The sequence below is a fragment of the Sparus aurata genome, chromosome 16, assembly GCF_900880675.1.
Source record: "Sparus aurata chromosome 16, fSpaAur1.1, whole genome shotgun sequence".
NCBI classification, from domain to species: domain Eukaryota; kingdom Metazoa; phylum Chordata; class Actinopteri; order Spariformes; family Sparidae; genus Sparus; species Sparus aurata.
The window spans coordinates 14,025,968-14,047,256 of record NC_044202.1 but is presented as its reverse complement, the minus strand read 5'-3'; the positions used below and the strand labels follow the sequence as shown (position 1 = coordinate 14,047,256).

Genomic DNA, 21,289 nt, shown 5'->3' with positions numbered 1-21,289 from the left:
CTCACTTTTATCACCTTGGCCACATATGAGGCGGTTTGTCTGCCTTAGCACGACAACAGACTCCTGCACACCTTTAAACACAATAGACTGTCGCTCTGTTGTTATGTACAGTTTTATTTACAACTGAAAAACTCAGCAATGAAATCAACTTATGCACATCTTTCTATCTGCTTGGTATAATGCATAAATTGTGTATGTACTATTGATTGCCATATATACATTAATGGCTTGCTCCATCAACATGACAACATTGACATAATTTCTAAATGGTAGCACATTGTTTAAGTTTTACTATGTATAAACATATGTTCTGTTACACTGTACATTAATTAACAGTCCAGAAGGCAGATATTTAAATATCAATATTTACATTCATGCATCCATCATTTCTCTCATATAGGTACATGGTGGGGTATACTGTTAGCTAATAACCTGTGTGCATGTTTAGATGCAAGCATGTATTTTTCCAAATTTTCCACAGTTTCGTAGCCAATATCTATACTTTACTGACAGCCACAGAGTACAGCCCACTCTCACTGAGTACACTCATCAGCATGCACACTCACAGACAGACACACGCACATACACTCGCACACGCACACACACATACACACGCAGATTTAATTTTAAAATATAAAAAAATAAAAAAAAAAGAAGCAGAGCAGAGCTGAGTGATGCTCCAGTTCAGCTCAGTTGTGTTTTTCCAGCGGGGATGTGGAGGATGCCTGTGACAGCACTGAGTCACACACATCCCTGCTGAGGCCATCCTCTGTGCAACCTGATCTCTGGCTATTGGCTAAGTCTCCTGTCTCTCACCAGTCACAAGGTCAGCCCTGGGCTCATGTCCCCTGTTTCTATAGCGATGGGCTAAGCCCTTCTTGACAGATAGAAAAATGAAGATTGTCACACCCAAACAAAACACAACTGAAGGCATCTAGCTGACCTGGAGACAGCAAGATTTAACCATATAACTCCAGATAGCAGGTCTAACGTTTTTTTTTTTTTTTTTTGGGGGGGGGGGGGTGTTGGATTGACAAATCTCAAATGGGGCCTGGCAAATGATGCAGCACAGAACTAATGTTTGGAAAACACACATTCACGTAGCACATCATAGAGACCCCTGACTCTTCAGCTGAGGGTCTCAAGGAAACAGAGAAAAGCAGATCAAACTCCCGGAGACGAAGCAACTGATACCAAAAAACTCTTTGCAAAGCAAGCGTGTTTTCTGCACCAGTGTCTCAACAAACTGACAGCAGGCTTAAAGCATCGGAGCATCACAAATGAATTATATGGTTTATAAATTATTCACTTAAAAAAACAGAGCTATCAAGAAGTAAGATGAATTCATCAAGATGTTCAGGATTTGTAAAGATGTGAGTAACTTACAAGACAGTTTTTTTTTCTCTTCTGAGTAGAAAAATAAATTCAAAGGTAGATAAATAAATAAATAGAGCAAATAAAATCGATGAATGACTGAAGTATATTACATTGAACTCCTCTGTGGCATTTTTGGCAACCAGAACCAGAACGTCCCATGTTGATGTCGCTGCTCCTCTATTTTCCTTTTTTTCCTCCCATGGATTTCTTTAAATTGCATAGTCAGATGAATCCACGTGTCACAGCCAGGACCGACAGTACCATCATGCCTCTCAAAGAGCGTCTGTCTCAAAAAAAAAAAGAAATGGTGAACAAAATGTGGACAGTGCGTGGATTTGGAATATAAAAAACGTTGCATTCTCTGTAAAACTGCATGCACTTTATTTATTGTGTGTGATGGGGCTTGTCCTGTCCGGCCGCCCGTGGGACTGCGGGGCTGCTGTATTGTCTGTTGTTCCATTGCAGATGTCAACAGTGTGTGAGGTCTGGATCTGCGGCAGACTGGCAGACAGTCCCTCTCCAGCCAGCAGCCAACCAGCCTGTCAGCAACACTTGCTGTTACTAAGAGCATAATGTTCAGCCTGCTGTGCCACTTTCAACACCATAGGGGGTTTGTGGATTTTTCTCTCTTGTCCTTTCTGCCTTGATTTTTTTTCTCCTTCCATCTTTTACAGCTCCTCGTGAGCTGAATGGTGTCTTCTGTCCGAGCAACATGCCAAGCAAAGAGGGAAGGTTTACCTATTCGAAAAACCTTGGGTAAAACCCAGTTGCATTCTGGGCGAGAAAGGGATTGTGGTATTTCGAGGAGGGGAAAGGTGAGAGACGGTAATTGCGATGTCACTTCCTGTGTCTACCAGGAGACAGTCTATACCACAGTGTTGTTTGTACCCATGGCCTTCTTGTTACGGATGCTCATGGCATACTCCCCGCGACTCGTCCCGTTCTCCTCCTTCCGTAGTGGTTTCCTGCGAACAAACATTTTGATAAAGTGAGGACAAATTCCTGGACAAAAGAGATGTGACGTTAGCTACACGCCATGTCATTAAACAGAGTTTCTAGACTGTTAACCTTTAGGCTGATTTGATTTCTCCGCCTGCTATGGGTGGATACGCTGGTCTCAGCGATCCTTTCTAATAAGCCCAATGTTCAAAGGTCACTTTTGCGAGGAGACAGGAGGCATAGATGCATTGCAACACAGGGGATGAGGCAATTACCTGCTCTGACTGGTAGATGCAATCTTCCGTCTAAGTAATGAGTATGTGTGTGGCTGTCAAAACAACTTGGGCATAACATTGATACATAACCTCATGTGAAATTCCCCGTCAACACTGGCTGCGCTGTAATACTCGTTTCTACGGTGCAAAATAAAGCTGCAACACATGATCCCTGTGCTGCTGCTGCTGGCCTGTGAAGAGCAGTATCATTCAATACAGCCCTTTTCATGCACTCCTCAGTGCCTTTGTGGTTATTATATTTGTCCAGTGTACTGTGGCTTCTGCACCGACCCCCTCAGCTGCTCTCCCCTGCTTGGGCTTATGTAACTCAGAGACAGATCTGAATACAGTTAGTACAGTCATTGTCCCACTCAACACTGTACACTGCCTTCACTGCCACAGAGGACCCTTGAGCGACATCTTAGCTCAGTGTCGCCTCTCCTCTGAAAGCCCTGGCTGGCCAGTCCAACTTTGACGAACAGTCATTCCCAGTCCAGTCCAGCACAAGTCTTTTTCCCTTCCTGCGCATCGTGCGGAGAGAGGGAATCCTTACAGGGTGAAATGAGCTCACACATGATATAATGCAGTCCAATGCAACAGCGCTGCGAGAAAAGCTACGTTTGTTAAGTTTAGTTGAGTGTACGTTTTTGGCGAGACTGAGTCGGGGGGGGGGAGGACACACATTTTGAGTAAAGAAACAAGTAAATCTTTGTCTTAAATGAAAGTTGAATAAATAAACAATAAAAGCCAATGTTGCTCAGTATGATACACTCTAGGGTTTTGCTACAACATTTTCTGGACAAGGTAAACTAATATTAGCTCATTTAGATGTATAACTAAAATTATTGAGTTAAACATTTTAAAATAACTTTGTGGGGGGGTGGGGGGAATAGTCTTCATTCATTCAAGACTATTCATTTGGAATAGTCTTCCCTCCACAATAAGGGAACGCCCCACATACTCCTCTTTTAAAGGAAAATTAAAACAATAGCTCAAATCACACCAAATGTACGACCACTAACTGGACTTGAGACTACTTGAACATTACTTTTTATTGCATTGTTATATCCTTCTGAGTCTGGTATGTGTAATGCCATGATTGTGTAATGTATTGTGTTATGTGTGTGTTGTCTCTGCTATTTGTATTCTTTTATTAGGGACTGCGGATGCAAATGAGCAGCTTTGCTATAATCCTACATGTTTACAGAGATGTTTTCGATGTTCATTAATGTGCACTGTCCCTATCCAAAAATAAAGCATTATTATAATTATTACTATCATTAAAACACAGTTGAAGGACAATCAAGTCTATAGTTATTGAGCTAGAAGACAGTCTTAAGTCTTTGGTTGGTCATTTCAGGAACATATTTTAAATTTCCTAGAAATTCAGACAATAATTACATCGAAATGTATTTTAAATCAACCCCAATATCATTTTAGAATAATATTCTGCTATTTGCCAACAACCAGTAAATGATCTATTGGTGATTTCTTCATTTCAAAAGACACGTCCAACTAGTTTCTGTCTAACTTTGACTCAGCAGCACAACAAACTGAAGTGAGATGTTGCAGCTTAATTTCCAACCTCCTCAGTAGGCCATTAACTTAGTAACATTAGTAACTTGATTCTTGATTATGTAGTTGTTTTGTTGGTAAACAGCAATTCATGGTAGAAAACATACTTATTATGTAATTGTTAAACTTTTATATGCAAAATGTATGACATTTATCAGCACTAACAAGAAACTTGTTAATAGTTTATAGAAGGCTTAATAATGTTAATGACGGATTAATGGGTTTCTCATAATGATCCATAATAGTATAACACATATATTGAGTTTCACTAACTTATCTATTTTGTCAATGTTAAACCTTTACTTACAAAAAAAACATAGTCAACTGTTGGTAGTACGTAGAAGGATATAGAGGATCCCTCCTCTGTGGCTCTTCCTGAGGTTTCTTCCATCGTTTTTTTTTTTACCCTGGGTCTAAGGACAGAGGATGTTGTTCACTGTACAGATTGTAAAGCCCACTGAGGCAATGTATTGCGATTTTGAGCTATATAAATAAAATTGATTTGATATGATTTGAAGACCTTGTTGTTTGGGCGAAGCAAAACCTTTGACATGATCTTAGGAAAAAAAATAAAATAAAATACGTCATGCATTCAAACACTGTGGGCTTGAAAACTGTAGCATTTATTATATGGCTAGCACACTGCATTATAATTCATAGCACCATGTCTATTTCCACACACATTTTCTGAATCATAATCAATCTAAGACGGTAAAAAAACTACAGTGGACATTTCTCTAGAAATTGCACGATTGATATAAATATTGGTTGCCATTCAATTAGGATGCCCACTTCTCTTGCACATGCTCACCCCTTTGCTGTCACCTCAATTTGTCAGCTGTCATTGTTGTTGCCACCATTCACCGAAGCCAATCTGATTTCATCACACCTGTTAAACAACCATCTTGTTTGCTGTTGGGTTATAAAAAACTTTCCTGTCTCTGGCTGTTTTTCAGCTGTCATTTCAGCGCTGTGAACCACCTCCGCCCCTCCATCTCCTGTGCTCATCAGAGCTCCTCAGAAGCCCTGCTGAGCACAACTCCATCCAGGTTTTCATTTGAAGTTACTCCAGGAAAACTTCATCTGTCACTAAAGTCACGCTCAGGATCTTTAACAGTCTTTAAAGGGGCTTCGACTCGACGAAAAAACCCCTCAATGGGTTCTAAATGGTAAACACTCACAGTGTGGCTCCTCCATCAAATTACACTACAGAAAGCAATTTCAGTCTGTCTGTCTGTCTGTCCGCCCACTCATGGGCTGCCATGAACTAATTTGTAATAACTTTGGTGACACCATAAACATTTCAATCTGTCCAAACACCTGCAGACAAAATGACATTCCCATCAACCTTGGCTGGACTAGTGCGGATGGGCAGAACTGTAGCATCCTCACACACGGAATTGAAATCGTTATCATGGAAAACATTACAGCGTTAACATTGTCACTGTGAGTAGCTATGTTAGCATGTTGACATTGAACTCAAAGCACCGCTGTGTACAGCCTCAACACTATAGGCTAACTCTTTTTATCCTCTGAGGAGCATCGCCAAAACGAGAACATTTTTAAACTCAGAATGATGCTGAAATGCTGATACATGCTTTTATAACAAGCCACTTAGTTTATTGCAACTCTCTTTTCGCTGGTCTCCCTGTATGGCCTTTTAGAAATTTCAGAATGTGCTGCGGCCAGGATTTTGACCAGTAAAAAAAAACATTCACTCTGTGTCTGCTGGCATCACTGCACTGCCAGTATCTTTCTAATACTAGACTTAAGATAAGAAAACACTCATCTTTGATACACCAGCTAACCTACATTGTTAACCTTTGTGATGAATGCTTATTCTTCTATTTAACCATCTCCTTATATCTATACTTCTGTAAAATGTGTTGTCTCTTCATTCTAATATTTTCTATTTTGTTACTAAGTATCCTGTCCTCCTCCAGTTTACCAGGGTGGAGTGGAGGTCGTGTGACTCGAGCACCACTCTGTGATGCCTCTGCCTGCCCAGTCGTCCTCCTGGATCCACACACTTCACATATATTGTATAATTACTTGTATCAGATATTCTGTCAAAGCAATTCGTAAACTGTGATTTTGTTGTGGGTCTAGGGACAGAGGATGTCGTTCACTGTACAAATTGTAAAGCCCACTAAGGCAATGTTATTGTGGCTATGTAAATAAAACTGATTTGCTTTGATGGTTTATTTATTGTCAAGTAAGATTTGACAAGGAAGATGACATTTCACAACAAAGTATGTCATTGTGTGATTATAAATGTGTACATGAATAAAATAATAATAATAATAAGTTCATCCTGCCAGTATTTCTGGTGTCATCTAGTGAGGGCAGAAACGTTAAATCGACTAGTCGACTAGTTAGGAATCCCTTCGCTTCACAAATCCATTCTGGCTACCTGTATCTTTTACCACACAATTCATTTTTAAAGTTGTTTTACTTCTCTGCAAAGCCTTACATAATCCAGCACCTTCATATATCAACAACTACCTCTCATTTTCTGTCCCAGTGAGAACTCTCAGATCTTCTGCTGCTTTTTTTCTAGAAGTTCCCAAAGTGTCCCAAAAGACATCTCATAAGGCTGCAGTCTGTTTTCATGGCCCTAAACTGTAGAACACCCTCCCCTTGATATTAGATCAGCAAACTCACTCAAAGTTTTAAAAAAGAAATTAAAGAACTTTCTTTACCAGGCGCAGTGGCGCGTCGGCTTGTAATGCTTTCGGATTGTTGCTCTGTGTGTGTGTGTGTGTGTGTGTGTGTCACTGGCAAAATGTGTTGAATTTGAGTAACAGGTGCAATATGTAGGAGTTGGACACTTGTTAAATTGATATTGTAAACAAATATAGGAGGCAGCATATCCTCAGAATTACTGCAAACAGCTACTAACTGTCACTGCCATTAGCTAGTTAGCTCACTTAGCTCAGTTAGCTGTGCAGCTAGCAGTTCAGACTCTGAGTTTGGGGACCCGGGGAGTGTTAGTGTTTACACAGCAAGAACAGAAATTTTTCTCTATTACCGACTGGAGCTAGCTGGTTAGCAAGCTAACTTCAGTAGATATATCTGTGTCTGTTTTGTTCATTATTGCTATTAATATTACTGCAACTTCTTCTTTATAGTAATTGCTTATTTTTATCAGATCTTTTCTGGTTGAACACTTTGGGCTGCATGCGACACAAATAAAGCTGTTATTATTCTCCTTAGACTGCAGTTTAACACTGACCGTTGATATTTCTTTGCCATTTCATAGTCCCAGATTGATCTTGATATTCGTGTTATTATTTTGGAGCATTAAGTATGAGCTAGATGACTGTGAATAACTGCATCAGGGTTGTTGATGTGAGTCAACGGCTCTCGAGGAAAGTTGTAAACAGAGTGTGAGACAGTGACTAAGACTTCCTGTGGGACTCTGTCAGCTGGGAGGGGTCGTATGTCTGAGGACACCAGGGATACATGCTGGCTATGTAGGACAGATGCTGCTTGCTGCGTCCCTGTGGGACCTGGGGAAAGCCTCAAAAAGGAAACTGTCCAGCCTCGAGGTGGAAACACATTCTGCTGTGGGGGAGATGATTGGCTGATTGGCTGCAGCTCAGGGAGTTGGGATATACCAAAGTTTTCTCTGAGGGACAGATGGCATTGTTTACAGCCAGTCCGGGAATTCTTCGACTTGGAATAGAGCGTCAGTGGGGTCGGTATTCGTTGAACGTTATGTAACGTCCTTGATGCTCACTAATGATTTTTATTTTGGATATTTTTTGGCAGGTCAGTATTTCATCTGTCATGCTGTAAAATGCGGTTCCACACTGGTGATCTATGGCCAGCTGGAAGGTGCTTTGACCCGGTTTATTTCTCCAAGGATGTTATCTCTGCTCAGACTGACCATGTCGCTCTGGGCCACCACACGGGGCAGAGCATTGGGGCCTCAAACCGACCTCTACCCGGGCCTTCAATAATAGATGCCATGCTGTTGACACATGGCAGGTGGCAACACAACACTTCACAGGTTAGATGAATATTTCATATCAAAGCTGTGCAATCACAGCACACTTTCCTGTTTGAAGTTTGGAGAATGGATCATGGCAAAATTGGGACATGTGTTGAGCTGTTTACAATTACTCCAGCCATCTGGAAATTAGAGTAACATGCTATGGTTCAAAGAAAAAGCATTAAAAAACAGACTGTAAAAATCTGTCACCAGTTTTGACATAGCTGGTATTGTGAATTTGAAAATAAAACACAGGATTAATAATGCATTAGTTAATATTAGATTTCAAAAACCATTTTGCCTGACAAGTATTCTCCTCTTAATGTAGTATTTTGGATATACTGTGTTGCCCTTGGACGGGACCAGCTGTGATGTATTATCTGTCTGTGGACAAGCCTCCCCGAGCGTTAAGTGATTGGGAAAAGCGTCTAGCTTCATTAGTCACTTGGTTGGAGTTTTGTTTGTTTTGGCTTCTTGGATGGCTGACAGCCTGGACTGCAGCATCATGTCTTTTGCCTCAAATGGCACAGCAACACTGAAACGCAGCGTGTGTTTGAATCCTCTTCTCTATGCTTGCATACACCAGCCTCCCTGGTGTTGTGGACGCTGAATAGAATTGTATGGAAGTGCTTTTTTTCCTCTCCAGCTCCTTTGCTTCTGACAGATGACTGGCAGACAAAGATTATAAAAAATAACAAAAGGCCAGGAGGGCTGGGACCTGCAGAGCTAGCTCCTCTGCTGTCTGTGGTGCTCAGGCCTTGGCCCTTGGCCAGCTGATTTTCATTGGGAAAGCCCAGAGCACTGAGGGGCTGGAAGTGCTATATATAACTGGCTGTGTTTCTCTCACTGACAAACCCTCTCTCACATTGTTATTGACTAAGACGCTCAATTACTGCCTTTGCTTGCTTTGGTAGACAACATCTTTTCTGTCCTTTTTTCACTGTGTTGTTTCCTCTCCCTTTCTCTCAGGAACAATGGATGATTAGAGCATCCGTGACAAATGTTAAAGGAATCACATTTTTCCCTGGACCGCTCTCCTATTGGACGGTGACTAATGAATGTCTAATGAAGCCAGTCTGGCTGGACCTGAGTATTTTTCCCTTCTCATTCAGAGTGGAGGGCAGCTTGGCCATGGCACAAAGTCTGCAGTCTAGAGCCCACAGAGCTTCAGGACACGACCCGCTTGCATGTATAAAAGATGTGGCCTGCGACTGAATGACTGCGCAAATTAATTCATAAATAATGACTTGGGTTTGGGGCTAGAGCCCGTATTGCAACAACACTTTTCCTACCACTGCTGCATTAAAAAAGGTGCCCCTTGGCTACACAGGGGGCTGGAGAATTGCCATAATGAATTCCTGAGCCAACCACCCATTACTTCCGCTGCCTGACTTTGCCTATTTGTTGTTTACAGAAAGGAGAAATAGAGTTCTGCTGAGGAGAGCCATATCTGGCGTGCAGGCTTAATACAGCTCCGTAAAAATCATAAAGGTATGATAGTAAATCAAGTTAAATACACATAAATAAAACACAGAAGTCGCTCCCCAATTTAGCACACGCGTCTGCGGCCGTTCTGAGGGAGTCCCTGTTTACGCCACATTTTATGGAGTGTGTAAATATGCCAGCATGATGTATCTATGCATGTAAAGAGGTTGTGCGTGTTTATGGATGGGTGCACATAAGTATCCCCTGCCCACGCAGACGTGTGTGCGAGTGTTTGTTAAATGTCTGCGAACATTACCGTGGATGTCAGCGTGCATGTGTGACACCAGGCTGCCTGAATGTCACACAGAGAATTGGGTCTGGGTTGTGCTGCGGGCACAAAAACCTCACGCAGCCTCGTCTCTAATAAGCCAAATGGGAGAAAACAGTTTCCCCGCTGCAACAGTGGGCGTCTTGGGATTCCTCCGCTCGCCTCTTGCTTCCACTTTCATGAACCCAGCTGCCATTCGAGGCAGCTTAAGACACTTATGCAAATGAAAATCAGCACAGTCTCATAGAGTCACGTAGCTCAATTAGCTAATTCGGCGCATAGGACGTTTCTGGGTGAGTCAGTGCAGTGGATCTCCCTGGTTGACATTTACAGCCAATTCCATTTCCTAACCTCTGACCTCAGCGCGACCCGGCAGGGTGATGACAGGGTCATCCCAGTCTCCTTCGTCACCCCCACTCGAAGGCAGCAAAGATAATTCAGCCTCCCGTGAGTCAAATTACACATGATATGCAGAGTATTCCAGCTGTGACAGCTCCTATTTCAATTCGTCATTTCTTTGAGTGATTTAACTGACAGCAAGAACAGGACAGAAAAAAAGTGGCATCCAACCTCTTGATGGCCTTGTAGCAGATGATGATGGCTGAGAGGAGGAAAACGACTGAGGCACAGCCCACTGTTCCAAGCACTATGATGTCCATCTCCATCCACCAGGGCGTCAACAAGTTCACGATGGGCTCTTCCACTTAGAGAGGGAAAAAAAGGAGAAGCAGGGGCAGAGGGAGATTGAGATGCAGAAGAAGAGAATGAATATAATGCATCTGAGAAAATAAGTCAGAAAATCTGAAAAAAACATCCACTGTGCTGATCCCTGTTATCAGATCCTCTGTGATTGCATTATACAACACAACAACAGAGGAGCATGGAGGTGATTTTCCCCCCTGCTCTCTGAGTTGGGAAGTCGCTGTGTCCTCGCCTGTTCTGTAGGTCTTAGGTTCAACGTTCAAAGATATCCAAGCCGACACCATGAATCATTTAAGGTCCCGTCAGCCTTCCTTACACCAGCACTCTTGTCCACACCAATTACTGTTGCAGGAACCTCCTGCTCTTTCCACATTAGATCCGTGGAATAAGACCACTCACCAGGAATGTTGAATAACATTATGTGCATCAGCAACTTCGTGTCTGTAATGCAGAACTTTGCCTCCTCTCTTTCTGCAGCATTTGATGCTCTCCCACCATCTATAAATCAGTTTAGTCATGTGCATATCTATCTATGTGAACGCCGGTTTGTTCCAGTTTCGTGCTCCTGCAGTGGATACACAATAACAAACTCGTAGCTCCTGCGCTTACAGTTAGTTTGTTATGAATGAGAGGAAGGGTTTACACCATAGCAACAAATACTCCTTAGTAATGCTGTGGACTATTTTTCCAGCACAGCACATTTCTACAGAGCGAATAAAAAAAGGCACGGCTCTCCCCGGTGCAGCACACCACATCATAAGTCACTATGAATTTAAAAGCTCCTCTCAGCCAAACTTCCATTTTAATCCTGCGTTTTGTCAACGGCTATGGGATTTAATTCAGTCAGTGGTAAGGATCTACTTCATTGTGATAAAGCACACTCCTTTGAAGGACTTCGGAAAACCATTTTTAGCACACGCAGACTTACTTAACTGCCAATTTTTCCCCAAATTTTTTTTTTCCTTTTGGAGACTTTCAGAGATAGAGACGGTCTCAGTCATTGTCCCAGTTTTGCACTTTAGCTATGCATATTCATTGCATTTTTAAAGACTTCAGTTTAAAGCAAAATTTCAGCTCTAACTGTTCTGCAAATTGGGCTACTGGAGGGATATCAAGATAATTATGCGCCTGTATAGATTAAATTGAGAACTGAAGAATAATTCATGGTGTCTCCACCCTCTGCAAACATTTCTGTGTAAAGCTGAAACTGAATAAAAATTGGCCTGCTTATCATATTTATCGTGACATACAGCTGTGTACGGAGGCATCAGACACTGGAGATGCAGCGTTCCACTCATGCGTCGGCAGCAACTGGGCATTCAACCCCCCCACCCACCCCCCACCTTCACAGTCAGATGGTCCTGACAGCATTTATGCAGTGACCAACATTCACAGAAGGGTCTATAACTCTCGATTCATAGGTGGGTCACATGGTGAGTCATGGGGGGTGGGGTGGGGGGGATAAAGGTCCATCTAAATTGACCAGACAGAGAAAAATCACTGGAACTGATTGATTAAAACCTTTACACTGCTGTCTGTTGAGACTTTAATGATTAAGTGCTCCTCCCTACTCATAATATTAAAAGCTCAGGGTGAGTGATGCTAAAGAGTCGCAGTAATAGCTCAGAATGGCTGCATCATCAGCAACGCCTGTCCCATATTTCAGCGCACTGTTCATTAAGGCGCTTGAGACTACATACAAATCATATCAAGTTTCAGCGAGCAGGCCGGTGAAATATGCTTGCTTATCTGTCAGTGGATTCATCTCTAAAAGAGGGAGAAGTGCCTCAACAGGCAGCAGCTCCACACAGGTACATGTCCTTGTTGTATACAAGCTCCAAACACGAACCACACACACACACACACCCTTATAGCCGCCAGCCCAACTCCAAATGAAGCTGAAACTACTGGGATGGTTCATTAGCCCCTTATCTCTATCAAATTAAAGCTAATTTAATTAACTCATCTGTGTTTTAATCAGGGGTCCTCCGGGGGAAACCCTACCACTGAACCACTGAGCTTGGCAGCCCAGCAGGCATGGATTTCACAGGCAGCTGGGTACTCCCCAAGGTCAGACCCGGCATAAATTAGTCTTGTGTTCAGCTGTCAACATCCTGCTGGCTCTATCACACACACACACAGGCGCACTTGCAAAAACTGCGCCCATGCACGGGCACTCGCACAGCAATCTCAGGAGGGGAGCCGATGGTACATTTTTTCTTTCAGATATGTAAACGGAAACACTTTCACGTCAAAACAGTTCCTTCAGACAAGCCGGTCGCTTGACACCTGCATATGGCTAGGAATGAGATCCAACTGTGGGGCGAGAGCAGACTGAGAGTGAGACAGGCAGACTTGGGAGGGAGACAGGTGTGAAACCTGGGAGACTGTGTAGGGAGTCTTTACCTGTGGTGCCCAGTAGCCGTGGGGGAGGCGGTGGAGGCGGTGGGGGAGGGAGGGGAGGGTATCTTCGACAGTGGCATGCCAGCTGGCACTGTTCACTAACTTTCTCCGCCACAGTCCGTGAGCATGACCTCTGGAGTTCTCCCTTATGGTGAGGGAGAGAGGAAGAGGAGGGAGAGAGAGAGAGAGAGAGAGAGAGAGGCATTGAAATGACTGAGGCATCCGTCCTTCAGTGCATTACTCAGAAGTACCATCAGCACAACACTGTGCGGCACAAATGGAGATGCTTGAACACTCAGCAGCCTCTCAGTTCGCAGCACTGTGGATATCCTCTCAGCATTCTTTTCATACCACAGGCTCCAGCGTTGTTGTCACTGCTGGGGCTGCTGTGTATGTAGTACATGCAGAATAGTATCACGTCTATGGCTGCAGCCCGCTCCCTGTAAGAAACCACCCACCAACAGAGTGGGCAGCAGGCTGCCCCGAGGAGTGTGCGTGGGTGGACTTGGAAACTCAAGCAGATCACATTACACATGAACCCTGGCAACACTGTGTGCGTGTGAACAACAGCTCACCACTATCTGTAGGCAGCAGCACGGGGCAGAGGTTAGAATACTCATCACTAACATATGCCTGCTGCAGGGATCCTGGTGGGATAACTGAATATTGTTATCATAAAAACACAGTTGGCTACTCCATGTTCCCACTACAAGGGAGCTGAGTGTCTGTGCGTGTAAGTGTACGTGCGTGCGTGCCTGTATGTGTGTGCATAGCTTTTTTTTTTTTTTTCTCATGCCTTATAGTGGAAACTCTACACATGCATGCTACACACAGGTGTTGCCCCGGACTGGTGACCCCAGCATCCTGTGGAAACACACATGCAATATTAATTGCAGCCTAATGCGCAAGTTGCATGAAAAAAACAACAACAACAACAAGAAAACAACAACAACAACAAAATAAAACACAATCGGTTCCACAGAGTCCATCAGAAAATCAAACTCCAGCTACATTAGTGCAGACCTCATCTCATGCGTAAATTGACAAGTGGCGCGCCTGATCATGCTGCTTACCTGGCATGAGAGTAAAAACAGTGAGAGAAGGCAGTGACCGAAGAAAAAAGGCCAACAACTTAAAGTAAATGGCATTAGCTCTTGGACCAGCATTCCTCTTGCGCTGTTCTCGAAGACACTAGGCAGCGTTTCCAACAAATGAATGCAGTATACATAGGCTTGAACAGTTTGGGAAATAACCATCCACCCTGTCCAGTTCAGCGGCGATATCTGTGACAAGCGTCTCCAGAAATAGTTTATGCCACAATCATTTTCCTCTTGAAATCCCGTTGTCGAGAGCATAGGACAGGCGAGCCGGCGGGAATGAGTAGCAAAAACCTCGATTAATTCACATCTCGAAAGAAGTTTTTTTTTTTTTTTGTCTTATTGGCACTCAGATAGCGACCCGAATCACGCCGCTACTCCGCGCAATGTGAGGGCGGTAGATGGCCCGTACCTTAACATCCCTCCTCGGCTGCAAGCATGAGTGCAAATGGGCCACTCAAGCCATCGAAGTTGAAGAAAAAAAAAAAAAAAAAGAAAGAAAAAAAGAAAAAAAATACACACACACGCGCGCGCTCACACACACACGCGATCAGAGAGAGAGAGAGGGGGGGGGGGGGGGAGAGAGAGAGAGAGAGAGAGATCCTCAGGAATATCGTGCGGCAGGATTCCTCGCAACGGGCTCACACATCTCCCTCAACTTATCTAGGCTGAGCACTGTATGGGCGAGTCCGGAGGGCAGAGCCGAGGGTTAAACTGACGCGTCCCCCTCTGTGCCAAAATACAGCGGGCTGCTTTATACGGGAGCATCACCGCCGCGCACTTGATGCGGCGCTCACATCAGCTCAGTCCTGACAGCGTGTGCTCAAACAAATTCGCCCTCCGCTTCTCAAAAAGTCCCCCCCCCCCCCCACATATCCCACCACCCTCCTCCTCCTCCTCCTCCTCCATCACCACCTCCACCACCTCCTTTAAAACACACACACACACACACACACTGTAGAGAGACGATGCGCTTATAAAAGGCGTCGGTTAATGTCAACTGGGATTTGTTTGTTTTGTTTATGTTTGATTTCTTTATTGTATTTTTATTTTTGTTTTTTTATATATATATATGTGTGTGTGTGCGTGTGTAGTGAACCAGGCAGAAAGTATAAACCCACAATGCGTGGAGGCGAGCCCGTAAGGATGACGCGTACTAGACCGAATTGAAGTCAAGTGGAGGGAGAGAGAGAGAGAGAGAGAGAAAGTGCAAGACGCCTACCGACTGAGAACAGCGCCGTACCCATGTTCGATGTGCCCCGGCGAGAACACTCCGTGGTCCGGTGTCCCGAAGCAGGCTGAGATAAACAACACTGATGTAACCCGGCACTTTACCGCTAATGCTCGGCAACAAAAGGGCGTTTATAAGATATTTATTAGGGCGTTTATTTTTACAACCTCATTTTGTGTTTCCTGACACGGTCACCTCTGACACCGCACTGGTGATAAGAGGTGATGCTGGAGAATAAACAAAAAAGAAAATAAAATCAGACTGCACTAGGGAGGTTTTCTTTTCTTTCTTCTTCTTCTTCTTTTTTTTTTAAAGTGCAGAGTTGCATAATGTTGTTGGTGGTCTCCACTAGGCACAGTTATGAAATTACCCCACAGCCCACAGCCATGAACGTGGTGCCTGAGAGCCAACGTGACATTCAGTGTATTGGAATTGAGTCAAATAGTTCACAGACAGTTGGAAGAAAAAAAAAAAAAAAACCTTTACCAGCAGAGTCACGTTTGGATCTGTGTACTGAGATAATTATTTGGCAGACCACAGTGTTCTACATCAGAACTTTTATAAAAGTACCTGTGCCACCTATGTTTGAGGTTACTTTACATATTTCTCAATATAAATCCTGCAGGCTGTACTTGTAACAGGGGCAGACACAGATTGTTTGAGGGCCAGGGGGGACAAAAGTAAAAGGGGCACCACATTTTCTTGGGGGGGGGGGGCACAAGGGCACTTTTGCAGTGTTTTTTTCAAATATAGGAGTGATCACACCCACCGGTACACCCCCCCCCCCCCCCCCCCAAATCCACCAGTGGTTCATAGTGTATGCACATATGCATATTTATCCAGTCTTTTTTCTTTATTTCGTAGTTTGCACTACCTCTGTTGCTTCTACAGAACAGTTGCCTTGTGTGTAGAGTCTTCGTCGGTTCACAATTTTCATGATGTTGGCTCTTCGTGATTTCAACATACACCCACACCTACTCTCTATGCATATATGTTCTGTTAAACCTCGAGCACGGTTGATTTTCATCAAGAAAAGGAAAGAAAAAAAGATACATTTAGTGGGTTTTCTCGCTTGAAATCTGGTCTTGGCATCGTTGAAATGTTCTGTCTCTATGTAGAGCCTTTGTTGTTTAGAAAGGCCATAATGGCCAAACCGTACTGTCCTGTATCGTTTACCATTCTTTTCTAACATTTCACAGCCTTTTTCCTCAATCATGAAAATAAACCCAATTGCAGCCCTGCACAATTTGAATACACTACACTTCTGCACCCACTACAGTGAGCTTTGTTAGCACCAATCCTTTACACTGTTAAAGATCCATTATCCTGCTCAAAGGCACTTCAACGAGGGATCGGAGGTGCTTTGCAGGGCCGTGTCTCTTTCCCCAGCCTGTATGTAAATGTCATTGCTTATTCATGTTTCATAAATCCACAATCATAACTGCCGTGCCCAAATGACTTCTGTTCCCCTCAAAGCATTGCTTGTGGTTTAAATAACTGAAGTGACAGCCAATCGTGTCACAGGCTGCTCATTCCGAATAACACAAACAGCATCAAAGCCAACTATTCAAGCAACTTTGGATGAAGATCAATGGATTCAGCATCTACAGGCTTTTGTCGCGGGCTGAGCGTTCATCACGTCTCTTGCCTATCAAAAAGCTCTTCACACACAGTAATGGGGTGAGCTCATGCACAAGAGCCATGGATGACTTTTAGAGTGGAAAATCCACAGCTGCTGTTAAACTGCATCTGCGCGCACAATGCAGAGATTTTTCAGAGTTTTTTTTTTTTTTTTTTTTGAAGTGCACAACAAGCCTGGGTTTGGCATATAGTGTGCCCAGCAGCTCGGCTCATCCATCCTCTCCTACAGTCTGTCCCACTATCGATTATCTGACAAGAGAAAAGCACTACATCCTCCTGGTTCCTTCCTGCTGCCTCAATCTGCCACAAACATACATCACATCCCTTTTAAAGTCAGATAAGGGAACCTCTTAATAAGATTACTGTGGTCTTTCACTGTTATTATTCTTGCCAAGATACTTAATCAGCACCCCCTGCAAACAAACAGAGCCCAAATACATCACATCAGACAAAGAGAGGTTTTAAACCCGCTGTCATTCAGAGAGAAGTAATGTTCTGAGAAAATGAACTCATCTGCATCTACCTTTAGTATCTGTGTATTTATCCTGTATTGTAATGGTCCAGCTTGGCTGTATGGTTGTGGAGGTAGCTTGCCATCTAGTGGGAAGGTCTGGCAACACATGACATTAAGGTGCTCCCTTTAAATATATTAACAAATCAAGTGCAAATTAATAAATTAAGCATTTTTGTCTTTATAACAAAAAAGGAATATGAGTGAACGGCAATATCGTTTGAGGGAATTCTGAAGAAATTATTGCATTTCTTGTACTTATATCAAAGCTCTTAACTTAGAGCCTTACCTATGAATTATTGCTAATGTTATATAAGTATTAGGCCTACTTAACCATGATTGTCCATAAATGAATGCGCCTACTTTAGAGTTGAAAACAAGTTTTAATGAGAGTGTGTTGGGGAACGAGAGCTTAGCATAGAAATGTCCACTAATGGATGTCTCCTGGACAGCTTCTGCCAAGGAGCTGGTGCAAACAGAATCAGATTTCAAATCATGTTAGAGCTCCACTGGGCTTTTACTAAATACATTTCTGTTACTGAATGCACACATGGTGATGAATGATGGTTCAGTTAGTCTTTAATATCACGGTGCAACACATCCTGGCTGCAGCCTTTCCTGTTAGCATGTGCACCACAGATATGCAAGGTAGCTGCATATCTGTGGTGCACGCATGCAGCAGTTGCTTGCATGTTGGTGTGTCTGTCTGTGCTTCAGGGATTGATGTTGTGCGCAGGCTGACACCATGACCCTCTAAAACAGCTTAGGTAAATATAGAATAACCCTCCAAATATCTGGAATGATCGACACACATCGCTTCCACCTGTCTTGGCACAAGGACAGCGACACATTGGACTGGATTTATGGATGCCAAGCTTACGCAGTCTCTTTTCTCATTCTCCCTCACTTCAAAAGCACAGGAGTGGGGTGACAGGCCAGGGGAGGGGAGCCCCATTGTTAATTGGCCTTTTCAGCTGAACAGAGAGGTGAGGGGAAGGAGAAGAGAGGAGGACAATAGGGTCCCATTGCCTCTTCAGAACAAGAGGGATGCACCGCCTGAAAAGATAGACCAGCCCGAACACATATAGACCTGCAGGGCTCTCCTCAGACAACCCCAAAATGAGTGAATGAGGCAATCAATCATCTGGCCTGCTGCAGCTCCCTCTGAACAAATGGCCTGTAGCCTCTGCAGATTTTTTCCTTTTCTTTTTTTTATATGATGCCCTATCCTGATGCTAGATTGGTTAAGGACACTTTAAGGGCAGTGCAGTTCGCAGGCATGAGGTGTTACTTACCAGGCAAACTGTTTCCTCACATCTCACTCCACTGCTGCTGCGGCTCAATGGAACGATAGGTACTCTTTTTCCACTTCAATAAGGGGATGAAGCTCAATTAGCATTTCACAAGTCCCCTTTTCCTCCTCCATTGCAACCTTCCCCGCGGAGCCCATGCTTTCTCTGGGGATTGTCCTGTTTTGGGCCCTTGTTGCCGTTGGCAGGGTGACAGTATTCGAGTGTGCAAACTTGTGCTATTGTCCACGGGCCAGAGGGAGCCATGGAGACCCCATAATATGACACAGGAAAATGTTTGCTGATGGCAATTCTATGGGCTTTGTCCGACTCTTTCTCCTTCATGACGACTCGATTTAAGTCTCTAAATGTTTGACTACAAATGCAGGAGTGCTATCCAGCTCCTTTCCCTTTGTCCCGCGAGGTTTGAATGAGTAATTCAGCCTTTGTGTCGCTCGATTGAGGGGGCAAACAGAAAGACAAGATTCTTGAGCGTTCAAGCCCCTTTCCATGGTTATGCACTCTTTAGATCCCCCCCCCACCCCCCACCCCTCCCCAAACCCTACAGCTGACATCACTCTTGGGGAGGGTATGAGGGGTATCCGTGTCACAAACCCAAACATTAGCGGCGGAATAAAAGTTAGAATAGAAATTCCACTTGTGTTGCTTCGCGCGCACTCATGGTTTTGGGAGATGTTTGGCGCAGAAATCATCGTGTAGGAAAAATATCGCATCCCCTCAGCGGCTTTTTCCAGATCTCCATGACTACAATTTGCAATGGTGAAGAATCCGATACCAGGGCGCTTGGAGGCTGATTGGGGTGCATTGTGAGGGGCCTGGGGTCGCTGATTGGTTCAAGGAAAGCACCATAACTACAAGGAGTTTATATTCATTCAGCTTGTTGAAGTGCTCCCTACTGCAGCCTGGAGGGAAGCGTCTGTGCTCGGTGTTTCAGAAAGACTCAGGACTCGTCCAGCAGTGGTGAGTAAAGGGTTATTGCACATCATCACATTCAATTTGAGCTTGCTTGCAATGCTCGTAAAACAGAGAGAAATGCGTAATTACGTGGCGCTTTAATTTGTTTTCTGGTTCCCTCTCAGGAGTTGATGGTGGACTACAAGTTCTAACATGGACTGATTTGTTCAAAGGCACTGCAACAAAATGGCAAACGCAGACAGTGAGGTCAAGACGTTGCTGAATTTTGTGAATTTGGCATCCAGCGACATCAAGGCGGCCCTGGACAAGTCAGCTCCGTGCAGACGCTCCGTGGATCACAGGAAATATCTGCAGAAACAACTCAAGCGTTTCTCTCAGAAATACTCGCGAGTCCCAAGGTGCCATACGCACAGGTCTGCGGAGCACGGGTGCGCCAAACCGGCGGGGACTGGTCACCAGAGTGTGAAGGCTGCAGAGAAGGCCAGCTCGGATGCCCAAGGGGTGGAGAACGTGGGCAGCGCTGTGGAGCAGGTGCCTATGAGGAAACGCCAGCTACCAGCCTCCTTCTGGGAGGAACCCAAGCTGACCCAAACTAAGAGGGAGCGCCCACATTTAGGGCTGAGGAAGAACCCCGCAGGCGCATCTGAGGGCAGCGAAAACGAAAAGAGGAAGAGGAGTTATGATGATGACGCAAAGGCCACTCTGTCTGCGTCCAGTCGACGCAGCTCTGCGGAAAAAGATTCTCTGAAACTGGACCTGACCTCTCACCACTGTGTGAGTGTGTGCGGCTGCTGCCCCTTCCAGTACCACGGACACCAGGTCCTCCACAGTCACATTGTTGTCCCCCATCCGCCCCTGGGACTGTGGAGCAAAGCAGCAGGGGCTGAGATGGAGAGACCTGAGCATCCTTATGGACAGAAAATACACACGCACGTTGTGGTCAAACCCATACCGACCAAACCCACCGTCCAGTCCCCCATCTTCAGTGTGTTTGGATTCATTTAATTACTCAACTAATGGACCCATCACACACATAATGTGTAAATAGGACTAGCCTAATTTTGCTTCTCTTTGAACTCTTTCCACATTTGTACATGAGACACTTCCTCGAGCACTTATTGGAATGCTTCATCTATTTTTATTGTTTAAATCTAAAGGACTAAGTTGCACTTGCAGAATAGCTTCATCTAGCTCACTTTCATGGCAGTCTGGTGCCTCCGAGTATCTGAAAACTGACAGTAAGTTAAAAGGTTTCTACTTTTAGGTTTCTACAGATGGTGATGTCTCTTCTACAAATACCAAAAGTCATGCAAATGAATGAAAGCATCCTGTTTTAGTTTCCTCTTTCAACTATGAGAATAGAATGTGGGACATAGATTGCTTTTTCTTTGTCAGAGTAAAGTTTGATAGGCGCATTTGAAACAATGCCTTTTTATTTTCAAATAAATGATTCAAATTCCCTTGAGAACTCCTTTGGGCACCAGATCCTTTTTTTTTTCTTTTTCACTTTGTATAAAACTAAAAAAACAATCTGACAGACAGATTAAAGAAACTTATAGTCAC

At 44.0% G+C, this 21,289-nt stretch overlaps 2 protein-coding genes across 2 annotated transcripts; one reads left to right on the top strand and one right to left on the bottom strand.

The window, feature by feature from the left end:
* Window positions 1–93: 93 nt before the first annotated feature.
* prima1 (proline rich membrane anchor 1) lies at window positions 94–14,616 on the bottom strand. Its single transcript, XM_030392329.1, has 4 exons — window positions 14,095–14,616; window positions 13,025–13,166; window positions 10,487–10,619; window positions 94–2,342 (listed from the first exon to the last, which is right to left on the bottom strand). The coding sequence occupies exons 1-4, from the start codon at window positions 14,374–14,376 to the stop codon at window positions 2,243–2,245; spliced, it is 657 nt and encodes a 218-aa protein (XP_030248189.1). The 5' UTR covers window positions 14,377–14,616; the 3' UTR covers window positions 94–2,242.
* A 4,780-nt stretch (window positions 14,617–19,396) lies between these two features.
* Window positions 19,397–21,194, top strand: LOC115597239 (protein FAM181A-like). The gene is made up of 2 exons (XM_030442998.1): window positions 19,397–19,771; window positions 19,891–21,194. Exon 2 carries the CDS (start codon window positions 19,952–19,954, stop codon window positions 20,729–20,731), a length of 780 nt encoding a protein of 259 aa, XP_030298858.1. The 5' UTR covers window positions 19,397–19,771; window positions 19,891–19,951; the 3' UTR covers window positions 20,732–21,194.
* The last annotated feature ends 95 nt before the right edge of the window (window positions 21,195–21,289 follow it).